Below are 14,453 nucleotides of genomic sequence, written 5' to 3'. Positions count from 1 at the left end.
AAAAATAGACTGGATAGGATCCTTGGATCACTTAATGGACACCAAACGAGCATGATGGGTCGAATGGCCTCTTCTCGATTGTAAACTTTCTTATGTTCTTATAACGCGTTACAGGTGGCAGATACAATGTTGGTCACTAGAGAACATGTATAGGAAATCATAAGTGCTCTATCCGTGCATGACCTTCAACTTGACCTCTGAATATGACCCTGAGTTTGATCTTTGACCTTTCCTTCAAAGTCAAATTCACTATGAGTATTAAAAAAAGAATTTGTTCTCCTAGAAGCAAGGCTCAAAACTGCAATTTGACTAATGAACATCATATGTTTACTTCTAAAATACTCCAAGCACCTTAACCTTGACCTTTGACCTCCCCTTAATGGTCAATCAATGCTTAAAATTGTTTACTTTTCCCTAAAGAGTATAGAAAGGCTAATGATTGCTATAGAACTCAGATAGGAACTCATATGTGGTCTGTTAAAAAATATCCTCCATTGTGACCTTTGACCTTTCCTTAAAGAGGATTCTTCCTTCAACTTAATGCAAACCAGCCATCAAGTATGCTTGCTGCTTTTACATTGTGGTTGATAGGTGGGTCTGAGTTTTCCAGTTCCCAAGCCAAAACATTATGCTGCTTTCAGTCCTTTAATTAAAAAATCCAAATATATACTTCACTCATTTGTTAAATATTAGCCCAGACCACATGAAAACTTTGACCTACACGCAAATCACTAATAAGAAATTTGCACCCAGACTTGTTTTGTTCTAGAAGTATTAGAAAATGCTTGGTTATAAAACAGTGACAGTGTGGGCTACCAGTTTGTAATTTGTGATTTGCTTGTAGTTTTACTTTGGTATTTGAAAAAAGGCCTTACATGCAAGGTTATTAAGCCAATGACGACAAGATTAAAATGTACAGGCCATTTTCTGTACCAATAAGTGTATGGTAACAAAACATATGACATCTATGTTAAAACATGTACAGCATGATTGGTAATCTCTGATTATGTTATTAATGTGACAACCAATGAAAGAACATATTAGAAATGTTTGCTTACAATAAAATAAAATAAAATAAAATGAATATAGAAATAATCAAGTTACTTGGAGATTAAGCTTAACTAGAAATTATTTTTAGAAGAGGATATTTTGTACTGGTGTGCTCCAAATCTCCTTCACATTCATGAATCATTCATGAATCCTTCTGTTCACCACTGCAGAAAACTATGTGAAGGTGTCTTCTGTTCCCTCAGGAGGGAGTCAGGGAAATATAAAAAACCTAAAAGTATTCTCTGTTTTGGGGTCTAAAGAGCCAAATGCACACAAGATAAAGGGGAATTAAGAGACTAGTTCAGTGGGTGACCACCTTACCATCACATCAAATAATGTGGTTTATAAAAGGTAATGCATTTTCACAATAAGCCTATTCAATACATAATTTATTCAAATTCCAAACATGAAAAAAGCACTATTCTTAGTGCTTTTTTATGACACGATTACAAACGACAATATGTTTTCCAATACTGACAGCTCCTGAGTACGGCCAATCTATTGTTGGTGAGAACAGACTTATTATAATTTGACTGCATAAGTTAATGAGAACAATGGTGACAAAACTGCTTCCCTGGAGCTTACTTTCAGAGTCATTCACACTGTAAATATCCCTGTCTACAGAGTGTACATTGAGGCTGGAATTCAGCTGGATTGACCCAAGGGAACACATCACAGTAATTGCTACTCTGGCACAGTGCCTACAGGAACTATACACATGGTTTTTACCGTTAAGAGTTACATCAACTTTCCTCCATTTTGCATTGTATTTTGAATGGAGACAGCTGTTGCTTTGGAAGGATGACACTTTCTGTATAGGGTTTCAGTAATCAGATGGCCTTGATGAATAAATGGTGAAGGGACCCTATTTATTTTTATAATAGGTCTCTTTTTGTCTATTCTTGTATCAAGCTGCCGTTCAAAATTTATTTTGACATGTAGGTTGTCATTCTACTTAAATACCCGAGGTAAAAAAAACATCCAAAAGGGGATATGCATACTGTACAAGACCCATGAAGAATAGGAAGGGAATATTTAAAATGAAATTTTCCACATGCTCCATAAGTTTCCATTTCCAAAGATTTACACAACATTGTACAGTAGATCTAGTTCAGTGGTTCTCAAAGTTTGGATTCCTTGATGCAAATGCAGGTTGATCTGAGCATGGGACCTTTTGTTTTTGACATTTGAAGCAAGTGGAAACATCTTGGGGAGGCCTTTATCCAGCAGTGGATCAATAGGCTGATGGGGATTATACACATTTAAATAGAGATAAACAAGTTTAAACTTCAGGTACAGCCAGCAATGTAATACTTAGCTTCTGTACAATTCACAGTCCTGCTATCTGCAGACTCAATCCAGATTTCACCTACCACAGGCACACTAGGCACACCAGACCATCAGCCCCTCAAAACTCCAGTCAGTCTTTAAACTAGTACCACAAAGTATCTTCCACTCCCACACTATTTATCTTCTCTGCTTTGTCTTCAGCTCCTTTTAATGCAGGACTCTGATTCCCTTTCTACACAGCTGAGGTGTGGAGTTTGCAATGCAGGCATTGTCATGGGGAGGTAGAAGTGCTCAAAACACACCAGTGCACACCAATCATCCAATTAAAAAGTCCTGACAAACCAATGAAAATAAAGTACATAAAATAATATGCACACAAATTAAAGTCAGGAGTCATGATTAAAGGACATTTTCAAAACTTTGGTTACAATAATCCCTTTCATTGTTTTTGTATCCCCTTCGGATTGTATGGAAAACAGTCAGTTCAATGTCAAGAACACTGATTCCACAAATTTGTTTAATTACAGATATATGTAGTTTATACAGATGCATGACTCCTTTTTGATTGTTGCAACACATTTCTGGACAGCTGTGACTTTTTTAGTGAACTTTGCATTACTTTTGCAACAGCACCTTTTCAGTCAATTCACAGATCAAGATGAGATTTAAGTGTTGGGGCAACAGATTTCACTGTCATTCTTCCTCTCATTTAATATATGACTAATATTTAAACTAATTATTTCCTGCACTTCTCCAACAAAACAATATTTGATTGTTGCAGTTACAGGCAAGCATAAAAATGTTGAAACAATCTTTTACTTTATGTACTGAACAAAAATATAAACGTAAAGTGTTGGTCCCATGTTTCATAAGCTGAAATGAAAGATCCCAGAAATGTATTTAAAGCTTATTTCTCTCACATTTTGTGCACAAACTGGTTTACACCCCAGTTAGTGAGCATTTCTCCATTGACAAGATAATCCAACCACCTGACAGGTGTGGGATATCAAGAAGCTGATTAAACAGCATGATCATTACACAGGTACACCTTGTGTTGGGGACAATACACGGCCACTCTGAAATGTGCAGTTTTGTCACACAGCACAATGCCACAGATGTCTCAAATTTTGACGCATTGTGTGATGGGCATGTTGACTGCAGGCATGTCCACCAGAGTGGTTGCCAGAGAATTGAATGTTAATTTCTTTACCATAAGCCGCCTCCAACATCGTTTGAGAACTTGGCAGTACATCCAACAAATCTCTGAGCCGCAGACCAGCTTCTTCACCTGCGAGGTTGTCTGATTCAGCCACCCAGACAGCTGATGAAACTGTGGGTTTGCACAACTGATGACATTCTGCATAAACTGTCAGAAAGCGTCTCAGGGAAGCTCATATGTGGCTCGTCATCCTCACCAGGGTCTTGACCAGACTGCAGCTCTAGCGGACATTCCTGCAGTCAGCAGGCCAATTGCACGCTCCCACAGTCTTGAAACGGATAGATGAGGGCTTAATGAATTTATTTCAATTGGCTGATTTCCTTTTGTGAACTGTAACTCAGTAAAATCTTTGAAATTGTTGCATGTTGTGTTTATATTTTTGTTCGGTTTACATCAGACTAAAACAGTGTACACATTTGTCAAATATATGACTGGTTAATATGCACCATAGTGTGGTTAATCATCATGGAAACAACCTACTTTTGCATACAAATTTAAACGCACACCTTCACAAGAGGAGACTGGGTTGAAGGTACCTCGGCAGAATCAGAAGATACTAATTACTATCTTCATACAGAAGCATTATCTGCTAATATTGACTTGGTTATTTGAATTCATATTTTGGGTATTGAAAAACGTGTAATAAATGTGTGTTGCTTTAAAATTGTCCATATGCAAAGTAGGATGGTCAATATTACAGTATACATTTACCTCCCCTTCTCTAATATGAGTGTGTGTATTGGGGGAGTCTGAAAACAGGGGAAATTGGTTTAAATACCACTAGGGCGATTTTCAGCATACCATCTGGCCCCAAGCATATTCCATATTCGACTGTCATTACTAGGAAGTATTTTTGTTGTTGTTGTTGAACTATTGTTTTGTACATTTTTCTACAAACGTGTATCTCCTACTAGTACCGTCCACCACCACTGAAACGCAGCCTGCGTCCTCCTTACTGATAAAAACATTGTGCGTTGTTTCTTCTCTGCCCAATAGAAGCTGTAAACATGCTGTGGCTCAGACGAATGCCGCCATCTGATTGGCTTCCCGCCCCGAACGTCCAGCGTCGCTTCTTTCCTCCTCTCGAATAGGCCGCGCACTTCCCGCCTACTTTCCAAACCGCCATTTTGAAAGTCTGCGCAGTGGAAGGAGAAAGCTGCGCGGATGGTGGATCGGGAGGTAGTGTAGACGAGCTAATAGTTGTTTTTATTCCACTCCCCCTTTTTAAAAAAAAAACACAGAAGGGGGGTTTGCATCGATTTCAAAGGTGCTTATTTTGATATACCGTGCTCAACCGGTAAGACTTTTGGCTAGACATGTAATTATATTTGTGGGCGGTACCAAGTTGTGTGATGCCAGCAGTTGTTTTCAAAATATAGGCCGTGGATTTTAGTAGTCAATAATGTTGAGCTCGCTTTTGATGTGGATGTAATGTGTGCGACATATGTGACGATATTGAGCTGCAGCTTGTCCTCAGTCCCACACAGACGGATTGCGGTGCGTCGTGGCGGAGAGGCAGGACTGCACGCATGGCTTATTTCTGTGTGCGCATTGCACAGCCACACTACTAAATACTTTGCGCGCCTTCTTTTTTGAGAAAGATTCCTCACATGCATAAGATGTGGATGATTTTCGTTGCATAGACGTTTGTGCTCCAGTATTAAACAGTCCCAGCATGCATCTCTTGCGACGACGAGTTAAGGGACCTATTGTTTTGTTTTATAGGTTTTGTTGTTTTAAAGGGAACACCTTTTGTAAAGTGCACTCCTGTTAGCAGAGTGTTTGATCAAACGGGTCACTTTGTCAGTGGGTTCATGGTTTTAACCCCCTAGCTTCGTTTGATTACCTGCCCGCTTCCCGTTTACTTCAAAATTGGCGCCTTGCGAAGCGGCGTCGGTGTCAAACTGAGAACAGCCGCGCAGTGCAGAAGGGATGGTAAAGGCAACTTGTTGCAGTATAAGATGGGGAAAATGCAGAAATAGAATGACATTCATTTTAAAATGTGTATTTTTTGTTAAATATTTGTAGCTAATTCACGCAGGAGCATAATACTGATAAAAGCTAGTTCATTGCAGGCGAGAAAGTTGCTCAAAATGTAACTCCTTCATTGCATAGCTCGCCAGGAACTAGCTTGGTGCGTATCAGACGTGCATTTTATACGTGCTCGGTGTTTCAAAGTAAAGAGGTTTGTTTTTTTCTGTCCCTGATCATTTAAAATTTTCCAACATTTACGGTGTCTACATGTCCAGCTATTAAATGACCTAACTAGATGTACATTTGAACACAACGTGCCACTTGTATGCAAGGATGTACGAAATGCTTACAGTTCGTAGGGTGAACAACAGTATATGATCATACGGTTTATAAACCACAATTTGCTCGTGTTTTAGTAGCTGATTCAAATGTATTTACTGTTTTTTTTTCTTTGGGGGGTGTGTGGAAGTCAACGACAAAACACCTGGTTTGCTTTTTCCAGATATTTCATGGCGGCTCTGAATAATTGTCTGTATACATATCATTTTCTCGTTGTATATTAAATGTGAATGCGTTTTTGTTGGCAAAACTTTGTTGACAGTAGGTTAGTGATGTCCGATCTATTTTTACAGCAGTTTTATATTTAGAAAAAAATCTGTTTAAGGAAGGCTATTTATATTGGCAATGTTTTATTTGGGAGAAGTGAGCATTATAGTCCCTAGTCCTTCTGGGAAGTGTCTATATAAAGCATATAAGGTTACTTATTTTGTCTGGTTAGCGGAGCTCACTTGGGACTGCACAACATTGTACAGTTAAGCAGAAGTTTAGCTCTACAAATATATTTACTAAGTTACTAACAAGTTGTGGAGATTTGCATAAATTGTATGCATGGAGCAGAATCGTAAAAAGCCCAATTTGTTTTTTCAATTTGGCTTGGTAGCAGTGTCCCACATGTCTCTCAGTTATGACTCCAGTTGCCATTTGCACAAAATGTCTTGTGTATTGTGTAACTTTAATATTAAATATAGCTCTTATATCCTCAAATAAACATATACTTAAATGTGTTAATGTTGTTGTGGAACACTCTTAAATTACAGGAACCCTTTAGGGGGTTAACACAGTTGCCTACAGAGCCCTAATCGCTGTTTGTTCCTTAACAGGTAGCAGTCATGTCGGATGACGGGGTTAACACGGAAGAAAGTGAGAAAACTATAGGGGACACGAAGCTCCTAGAAACCTCCCCAAAGAAGAATACACAGCCGGAGGACGTGGAGATGGAAGAGCAGGGTGAAGGGGAGGAAGAGGAGGAGGAGGAGGAAGAAGATGACGACGATGACGGGGAGGAGGAGGGTGATCAAGATGATCAGAAACGGCGTAAAGTCAAGGACAAGCAGGCTAGATGTAAGTACATTTCATACTAGGGCTGACATGTTTCTTAAAGTGCAAGTTCTTGTAGTCATGGAAAATGTAAACAAAAAAATGAAACCATAGTGGGATGCTGTGCACTTTGAAGGCCAATGACGGCTGTGGTAGGGTTTCAAGAAAGCTGTACAGAGTTATGGAAAATCTTGTGTGCCTATACACCCACTTCACTGTGTTGCAGTTTTCTTCTGGCCTTAAAGCCTTTGCTGTTAGGTTGATCAATTAAAATGGGTATATGACTGGGATAGAAAATCTGTGTTTCTGTCATATGATTTTAGTTTCAGAATCTGGAAGGGACCAATTAACTGGTATAAGGAACAAGTGGTCTTAATTAAGAATTATTAATTTAACAAATGTTTAATGACTTAGAAATCAGTCAAAGGTATAGCGAAAACAAAACTGAAAAATGTTTTAACAAAAGATCTGTTGTATCAGTCTTAATAATAGTTTGAACTTTACTTGTTTTCAGTGAAAACCCTTATAGTGGAAGGAAAAAGACAAAAAAAGAAGGTGGAGAGACTAGATTTCCAGATCAGTAAACCAAAGGAACGTCTGACTGTTCCATCGGGTAAAGTATCCAATCTGTATTTGTTCTTTAAGACTTTAATGACTTAATTTTAATATTAGATTTTTGCTTCTCAATAATATGGAGGCATTTCAAGAAAAGTGAAGCAATTAGTTGTTGAGACTATTTTCCAACTATTCAATGTTTTTTGCACAAATGGGACATCATCATAACTCCATTGATTGTACATTAAAGTGCAATGAAAATGGATACTTACGAGTGTGAGTTAGTGTGGTGTTTCTTCATGTATTAAATTCGAGGACAGTTTTTCTTTTTTTTAAGCTTAGATGAAACATCTGTGAAGATGTCAGATTGTGTTTGAACAATAAGTAGGCGATTGCTATGCAATTTTTTTTTATAATCGAAAAAATATATAAATTAAAAATCTCCATTATGCTTTGCATTTATTGCCTTTTGGCAAGAATAACTTTATCTACTATGTTTAAAGTAGGGAAGGGAGGCAGTTGTGAACATTTACCTGCTTGGTAACTAAATGGTAAATGGTATTCATCTGTGATACCAGAAAAATGTTTCCTACATATGCTCAGCATATTGCCACAAGTCATGCTTTTAAATGCTAATATAAAACAACTAACTGCCTTAATGAAGTACTGAATATGATGTGTAGTCATTAGGCTTGTCACACCTACAGCAGGAGGACTGCATTTTTTTTACACCTCAGAGTAGTTTGTATTGTTTAAAAAATACATATAGCTAACTTGTCAAGACATAACATACTTGTAAATAAAGTGCTTGAGTTATTGTACTTTGGTTTCAGTATTCAAATCTTTTACTAATCTATACACGCACTTCCTTGACCATATTGGGTAAAGGGTTGAGTTGGAACATCAGTTTTGTCTGCTGGGTGAGTATTTAGAAGGTACCCAGACTTCCTTGTTAAAAAAACAAAAAACCCAGTTAAAAGTGCTCCTAACATGTATTTAATTTTTCCTTGGCCCTTTCAGGTATAGGACAAAAACTGGGAGAAATTGAGAGAGTAAATTATTTCCTGTCCAAGATGAAATCTCCCGAGTTAAAACCTCTTCACAAACTTCTGTATAATCGTCCGGGCGCTGTAAGGCATCCATGATTTTATGTATATGTTTGTGTGTGTGTGTGTGTGTACAATTTGTGAATATTATTTCTATAAAGCAATACTAGAATGATATGCTGGACTTTCACACCCTTCGAAAAAAAAAAAAAAAGGTTTATAGAAATGTTTGCTGTCAGAGTGGAGGGGGTAGGACGGGTGGCTATTGCACACAAAAATGCTACTTTCCCGAGCAAGTGTTTAGTGGTATTGTATTGTTTTTCTGTTGAGATGTTTAGAAAAGTATTCTTCTCTTTAGGTGGCCACTTTAAAGAAGAACCTTCGCCAGTTCAGGGGGTTCACATTTGAGAAAGACAGCGATCCCTACAAAAAGAAACAAGAAATGCTAAAAAGGTATATTTCAGGTTCATATTTTTAACATTCGATATTTTGGCACAGTTTGACTTAATCTGCTAGTATAGTGTTAGTTTATGGAGTAAGACAACATGTTTTCATTTATTTCAAAGCTCTATACAAACATGATTATCTGAAATGGTTATATTTAGAGAAGAAAACCTGTACTTGTCTATGTAGCTGAATTGCAGCTAGTACTGATTTTTATTGTATTTTTTATTTTAATAACTTGCAGTCTTGCCTCCCCTGTAGGTACACAATTGTTGTATTGAAGAATATCTGTGGTATCCTTGATCTGGAAAAGTCTGGAAGGCATGATGATATTATAGACCGAATCCTAACATTTTTGTTGAATCCAAGTACTTCAGGGAAGGTAAGCTTTGTCCTGATGTCTTGCCCCTCTCATTTACTTTAAAACATCTTAATTTAGTCAATCCTTTGTCTAAACTGATTCTTGCTGAATTATGCTTTTAGCTCATTTTCGAGAGCAACACAAAAGCACGTTATGCCTAATTGATGTATGTGGTCTGTGGAAACGTTTAATTTTCTCAAACCCAGATTTAAATAATTCCAAGATTTAGCCAATCCTATGGGCCATATTTGAGAAGCACAAATCCAATTATAAAAAATATATGGGGGGGTGGGATCTAGCCAAACTGTAAGCAGAGATTGTTGCAAGTACACTGTCGTCACTGCTGATTCCACATTGTAATATAGACCAATCGGGCATTGCGATAGAAATCTCTTCTGTCGGATGGTTTATTGGTGGCGGATGACCATGAATCTTCACAAGAAGTATTGAACTATTGCAAAAATAAATTCTACCTTTCCTGGTTATGACTTAAAAGTTAATTTACCTAACAGTGGAGGCAAGGCAACTGGCATTAAAATTGGTAACTGCATAAAACAAAAACAGCCCCAGTAAAGCAATTTGGGAGTGGAGTAACAACTTACTAAACCATAGAGTGTGAGGTAAGTCTCATACACAGAATTGATCAGTTACAGTTGTATGCGTCTGTGGTTACACTAATTATATTGTGTAATTATTGCATATGATGTGCGTTTAGGTCTAGGCCTAGATCGAATGTTAATTTATTATTTTAATCTAATGGAACATTCACTAAATTGTGATTTGTTTAAACCCTCTTTGTGTATTTTATGTATTCAGAATTATGAATTATAACTGTCCAATACAAGTTTTTCATTGAAAACTTCTGCATTTTATAGTAATCATATTGTAAATTACAGTAATCACAGTAATTAATTTACATGTTTAATATCTAGATTGGTTTGTTGTGTTAAAAAATCCTATTAAAGCACTACTACCATCCATACCCCTACTGACCTTTATTAAAGTAGTCTTTTTGGACTTTGTAATTTTTAATTAATTTTAAACTGGCTCCTGGAATTATATTTTCATGAAGTGAATGGGGTTTGTTTTATTCTAGTACTTTGTGAAGTTGTAGGGTGATGATAATTGACATTAAGTTATTACAAAGGTTAACATTTCTTGGCTTATTGAGAAGCTTTCTGTTAAAATGGACTTTGGGTGCTCAATGGGGGGGGGGGGAATAAAATTACAGCTTCTAAACCTTACAGATGTACCTTTCCTTTTTCTCCACAATGGGCAGCCCTTACCAAAGGCTAAAAAGAGTCGAGCCAAGAAACGAGAAAAGAAGGTTAAACGTGGCTCGCCAAAGAAGAATAAGGCAAAAGTGCAGAAGAAGTCCGACGCCATTGTGATCGAGAGCAGCAGTGAAGAGGAAGAAAGACGGGACAAGGCAGTGGAGCCAGCACCAGTCGCTAAGAGTGCAGAGATGGTGGTAGAGGTCGAGGAGGAGGAGGAAAAAGATACTGAAGAGGAGGAGGAGGAGGAGGAAGAGGAGGAGGAGGAGGAAGAAGAAGAAGAAGAAGAAGAAGAGGTGAAGACTTATTAGTGACTATCACTTTTAACTTTAAACTTAGAATTGTGATTTTAATTTACTTTATATTTATTTATTTATTTATTATTTTTTTAAACTTGTAAATATTTTATCCAACAAATCCATGCCATTGTTTTAATAGCACAGCTTTCAGAAATCCTTGTTGAAATGTTAAGACCTTCTGTGACATGTAGTGGCTCCTAAATCTGTTTTCCTGAACTTGACCAATAGGAGAGCCCCAAGCCTAAGAAAAAGGCCACCCCAAAACAAGTACAGAAGAAGCCGATCGCTGCTCAGGAGAAAAAGCCCCCACCCAAACGAAAAAAGGAGAGCATCAAGTCGATTGCTGCCCGGGAGAAGCGGAAATCCAAAAACAAGCGGAAATCTCTGCATGACGTGTCAGACCTGTCTGAGCTCTCCTCTGATGACTACTTCAGTGAGCAGGAGGAGGAGGAGGTGAGCCCAGGGGTTTTGGTTAGAGATTTCGCCTTTTGGTGTATAAGCACTATTCAAGATGTACTGTAACACATTTGAGTTTGAAATCTGTAAATATATTATTCATCTGATGCTTCCCTGTGGTATATGAAAGGAACTTTTAATCTTCCGATTCATTCCTGTGTTTTACAGCCACCCAAAAAAGTGGCCAAGACAGCTCCAGCAGCTGTAAAAAAGAAGCCGCCTACTAAATCTGCCAATGTCAAGAAAGCTGACAGCAGCAGCACCAAGAAAACAACCAATATTAAAAGTAAAGGTGAGACTGCCTCTTTGTGCGTCGTTGTTCCAGTTTTCTCCGTAGGGTTTAAAATCTTATGTTGAACAGTTCGGTCTTCACTGCAAACGAGCCCCTCGCATGTGTACAACGCAGAGGTGGAGGACAGCATTTCCTTCTTCTCATGTTGTCAATACTGCTGGCAGGCGAGGAGTCCGAGCACAGTTCTGACGATGAACCCTTGATCAAAATCCTAAGGAAGCCTCCAACCGAGGACCAGCTGAGAGAAACGGTGAAGAAACTGCTGGAAACGGCCAATTTGGAGGAAGTCACAATGAAACAGCTCTGCAAGAAAGTAAGTAATAACCTTCAGGTAGCTGGATCACTTCTATGTGTAATATAAATACATGGATCATTTTTATAGCTACTGTAGAACTGATGACTTGCTTTACAGACATGCCTATTTGTGGAAAGAAAGAAAAAAAAAAAAATCTGGTAAGCCTACAAGTAATGTAGCGTTTACATTTTTCCAGGTTAACGAGTCTTACCCTGATCACGACTTGTCTGACAAGAAAGAATACATTAAAAAGACTGTGAAGGAGGTGAGTTCCTGTGATAAGCATCTTTGGTATTGAGCAGTTGATATTTCTGATCCAGCAAACCATACAATTTAAATGCCATCTCGTTATCTTCCATTGTAGATGTTGGCTTTTCTGTTGTGTACTCTCCACTAACCTAACTTACTGCCCACATTCTGACCTCTTTAGGTCTTTGGTATTTCTGATTCCTCCTTCAGTAATAAAATCCAGCTATAACATGTAATAATAGTCTTGTGAGACATGGATGCCACAGATTCAAATCTAGCCAAATGTGTATCGTAAACGAAACAAAAAAACTAACAGTAGCTGTTCTGATTTGAGATGATTTTCCTTGTTTAAAAATTATCCAAAACTGAGCATTGGAACAACAAATACAAATTATATAAGATGGCAGATTCCTTAGGAGACTGTTCAGTATTGGGTTAGTGTAGATAATTGAAAAGGTCTTGGTGTACATAATATATTAACCTCATAATGCTGAAGGAAGTCTCTTGCACAAATGAATATAAATTAACTAGTGTATCTAGTAAAAATTGGAATGGTGCTCATTTCAAACTATACATTTTTCATTACTGAGCTACTACTAACAATTCAATATTCAGATCTGAACCCAAAATGTAACATGTCTAGCATTGTATTTGACTTTTTGCAGTTAATCTCCTGATGATGGATTTGGAGTAGCAATGCCGGGTGAACACCTGGACTTGTTCAGAGGATCGTATCCGAGAGTTTTAATACCAGCAAAACAATAAGAATGTATTTACTTTGTGTTTCTTGTGCATTTTAAGTATTTTAAAAACCTACTGTCCCCCTTTATCTTAAACTTCTCATGTAAATGGTTCCTTGTGAAGTGTTTTCCCTTGTTAACATTGTTTTTATATTAGTTTGACGCATTACTACCAGGCATGGGTTTTTCTATTCTTATTTTTCATAGCTATGAAAAGTTGTAAATTTAAATTACTTGGGCTGTGAATACATTGCTTGCTTATTAGTTTATACTGAGCTTTACTTTAACTGCATTTTAAAAACAGGAAAGGTATTGTGAATAAAATGTATATATATTAGGGTGAGCATTGCCAGGTGCAAAAAAGGGGTCAGATTTGCAAGAAGTTGATGAAGGTGGATAAACGCACCTTTTGAGGAAGAAATTAGATGTAATTAGGTTAGTTTAAGTAACCAGACCCTTCAAAATACTTGTCTGTGTATTGGGTTAGGGGCTACATCTTTTCCAAGTAACCTTGTGGCAATTTTAATCTGAGCATGATTAAAACATTGTCGATGTCCAATGCCATTGTTTTTTTTTTGTTGGTTTGTTTTACATATCATTTTTAGATGAACTCTAGTGTGAGGCTTTAATTTAATAGATACTAGACCAGAACTAGAGGGAATAATCCATCTTCCTAAAAATACTCTATGCATGTCTTATAGTTGCCAATCAATTTTACATTTTCTGTACAACTGATTTAACTACTGTATCAAATTAGTGCTTCTTAGTGTGGTTTCTCTTACCATCTATATATACATGCTTGACTTTTCTGTTTTTGTTTTTTGTACATGTTGAAATCTCTGCAGTTTTCTATTTTTAACTGGGTGCAATGATACCCACATTTTCTGCTGGTGACAGGTGTGAAAGCATTTTGATTAAGTTAGAAAGGGTTAAAACTTGTCACAGAGCCCTCCTTTTCAGACTTGCACAACTGACACCTTTGTATTACTATTTATTGTGACCAGAATCACATTTTCATAAGTGAAATTAATGTGCATTTAAGTAACAGAATTTATGGTGCATTTTGTCCCCCAGAAGTAAAAGCATTGTGTTTAATCGAACAAATTAAACCTAATGGAGGGGTTCCATAAATGTGAATGTCAGTGATTAATACATTTCCAGTATTAATAAAGGCTATTTCAGGCTAGTAGTGGGTGAGGAGAGTATTAAGGACTAATCTAGGCAGGGCATCCCTCAAATGCATGGTTACCTAACTTGGATAAGTGAAAGGTATGGCAGTGCCATCATGTTTAATTTGATCCTGGCTCATAAAATGTTTAATTGGAAGGAGTTTGGATTTATTTTTATTTTTATACCAAGATCATTTGAGTTGAACAATAACTCAACCTTTACTTTTTATTAAAACTGCATAAAATATTGTGTGGCTTTGTTTACTTTCTCTGGTGTGCAGCATGCTCTCAATTTTACGTGAAGATCAATTACTTCAAAAGCATCGGGAATTTCTTAAACTGACAAACTAGCAAATTAGTTGT

At 37.3% G+C, this 14,453-nt stretch overlaps 1 protein-coding gene across 5 annotated transcripts; it reads left to right on the top strand.

Annotated features, from left to right (window-relative positions):
- The first annotated feature begins 4,653 nt into the window (after nt 1–4,653).
- dek (DEK proto-oncogene) lies at nt 4,654–14,338 on the top strand. 5 transcript variants are annotated; one of them, XM_066715921.1, is made up of 12 exons: nt 4,654–4,738; nt 6,694–6,934; nt 7,425–7,523; nt 8,486–8,595; nt 8,870–8,964; nt 9,217–9,337; nt 10,596–10,886; nt 11,121–11,342; nt 11,514–11,637; nt 11,802–11,950; nt 12,129–12,197; nt 12,847–14,338. In XM_066715921.1, exons 1-12 carry the CDS (start codon nt 4,724–4,726, stop codon nt 12,856–12,858), a joined length of 1,548 nt encoding a protein of 515 aa, XP_066572018.1. In that variant the 5' UTR covers nt 4,654–4,723; the 3' UTR covers nt 12,859–14,338. The 5 variants fall into 5 exon arrangements, with proteins under 5 accessions (XP_066572018.1, XP_066572017.1, XP_066572021.1 ...); XM_066715920.1 differs by having other exon boundaries at nt 11,118–11,342; XM_066715924.1 differs by having other exon boundaries at nt 4,702–4,826; nt 11,118–11,342.
- Nucleotides 14,339–14,453: the final 115 nt, after the last annotated feature.

The sequence above is a fragment of the Amia ocellicauda genome, chromosome 10 (genome assembly GCF_036373705.1).
Source record: "Amia ocellicauda isolate fAmiCal2 chromosome 10, fAmiCal2.hap1, whole genome shotgun sequence".
NCBI classification, from domain to species: Eukaryota; Metazoa; Chordata; class Actinopteri; order Amiiformes; family Amiidae; genus Amia; species Amia ocellicauda.
The sequence above is the reverse complement of the archived record's forward strand: the minus strand, read 5'-3'. Positions and strand labels throughout refer to the sequence as shown.

What these genes read in the sequence shown, in the direction of transcription:
- dek (XM_066715920.1), top strand. An exon ending in CAAGGACAAGCAGGCTAGAT is followed by an intron (nt 6,935 to 7,424) that starts GTAAGTACATTT and finishes ACTTGTTTTCAG; the next exon opens with TGAAAACCCTTATAGTGGAA. An exon ending in GTGAGCAGGAGGAGGAGGAG is followed by an intron (nt 11,343 to 11,513) that starts GTGAGCCCAGGG and finishes TGTGTTTTACAG; the next exon opens with CCACCCAAAAAAGTGGCCAA.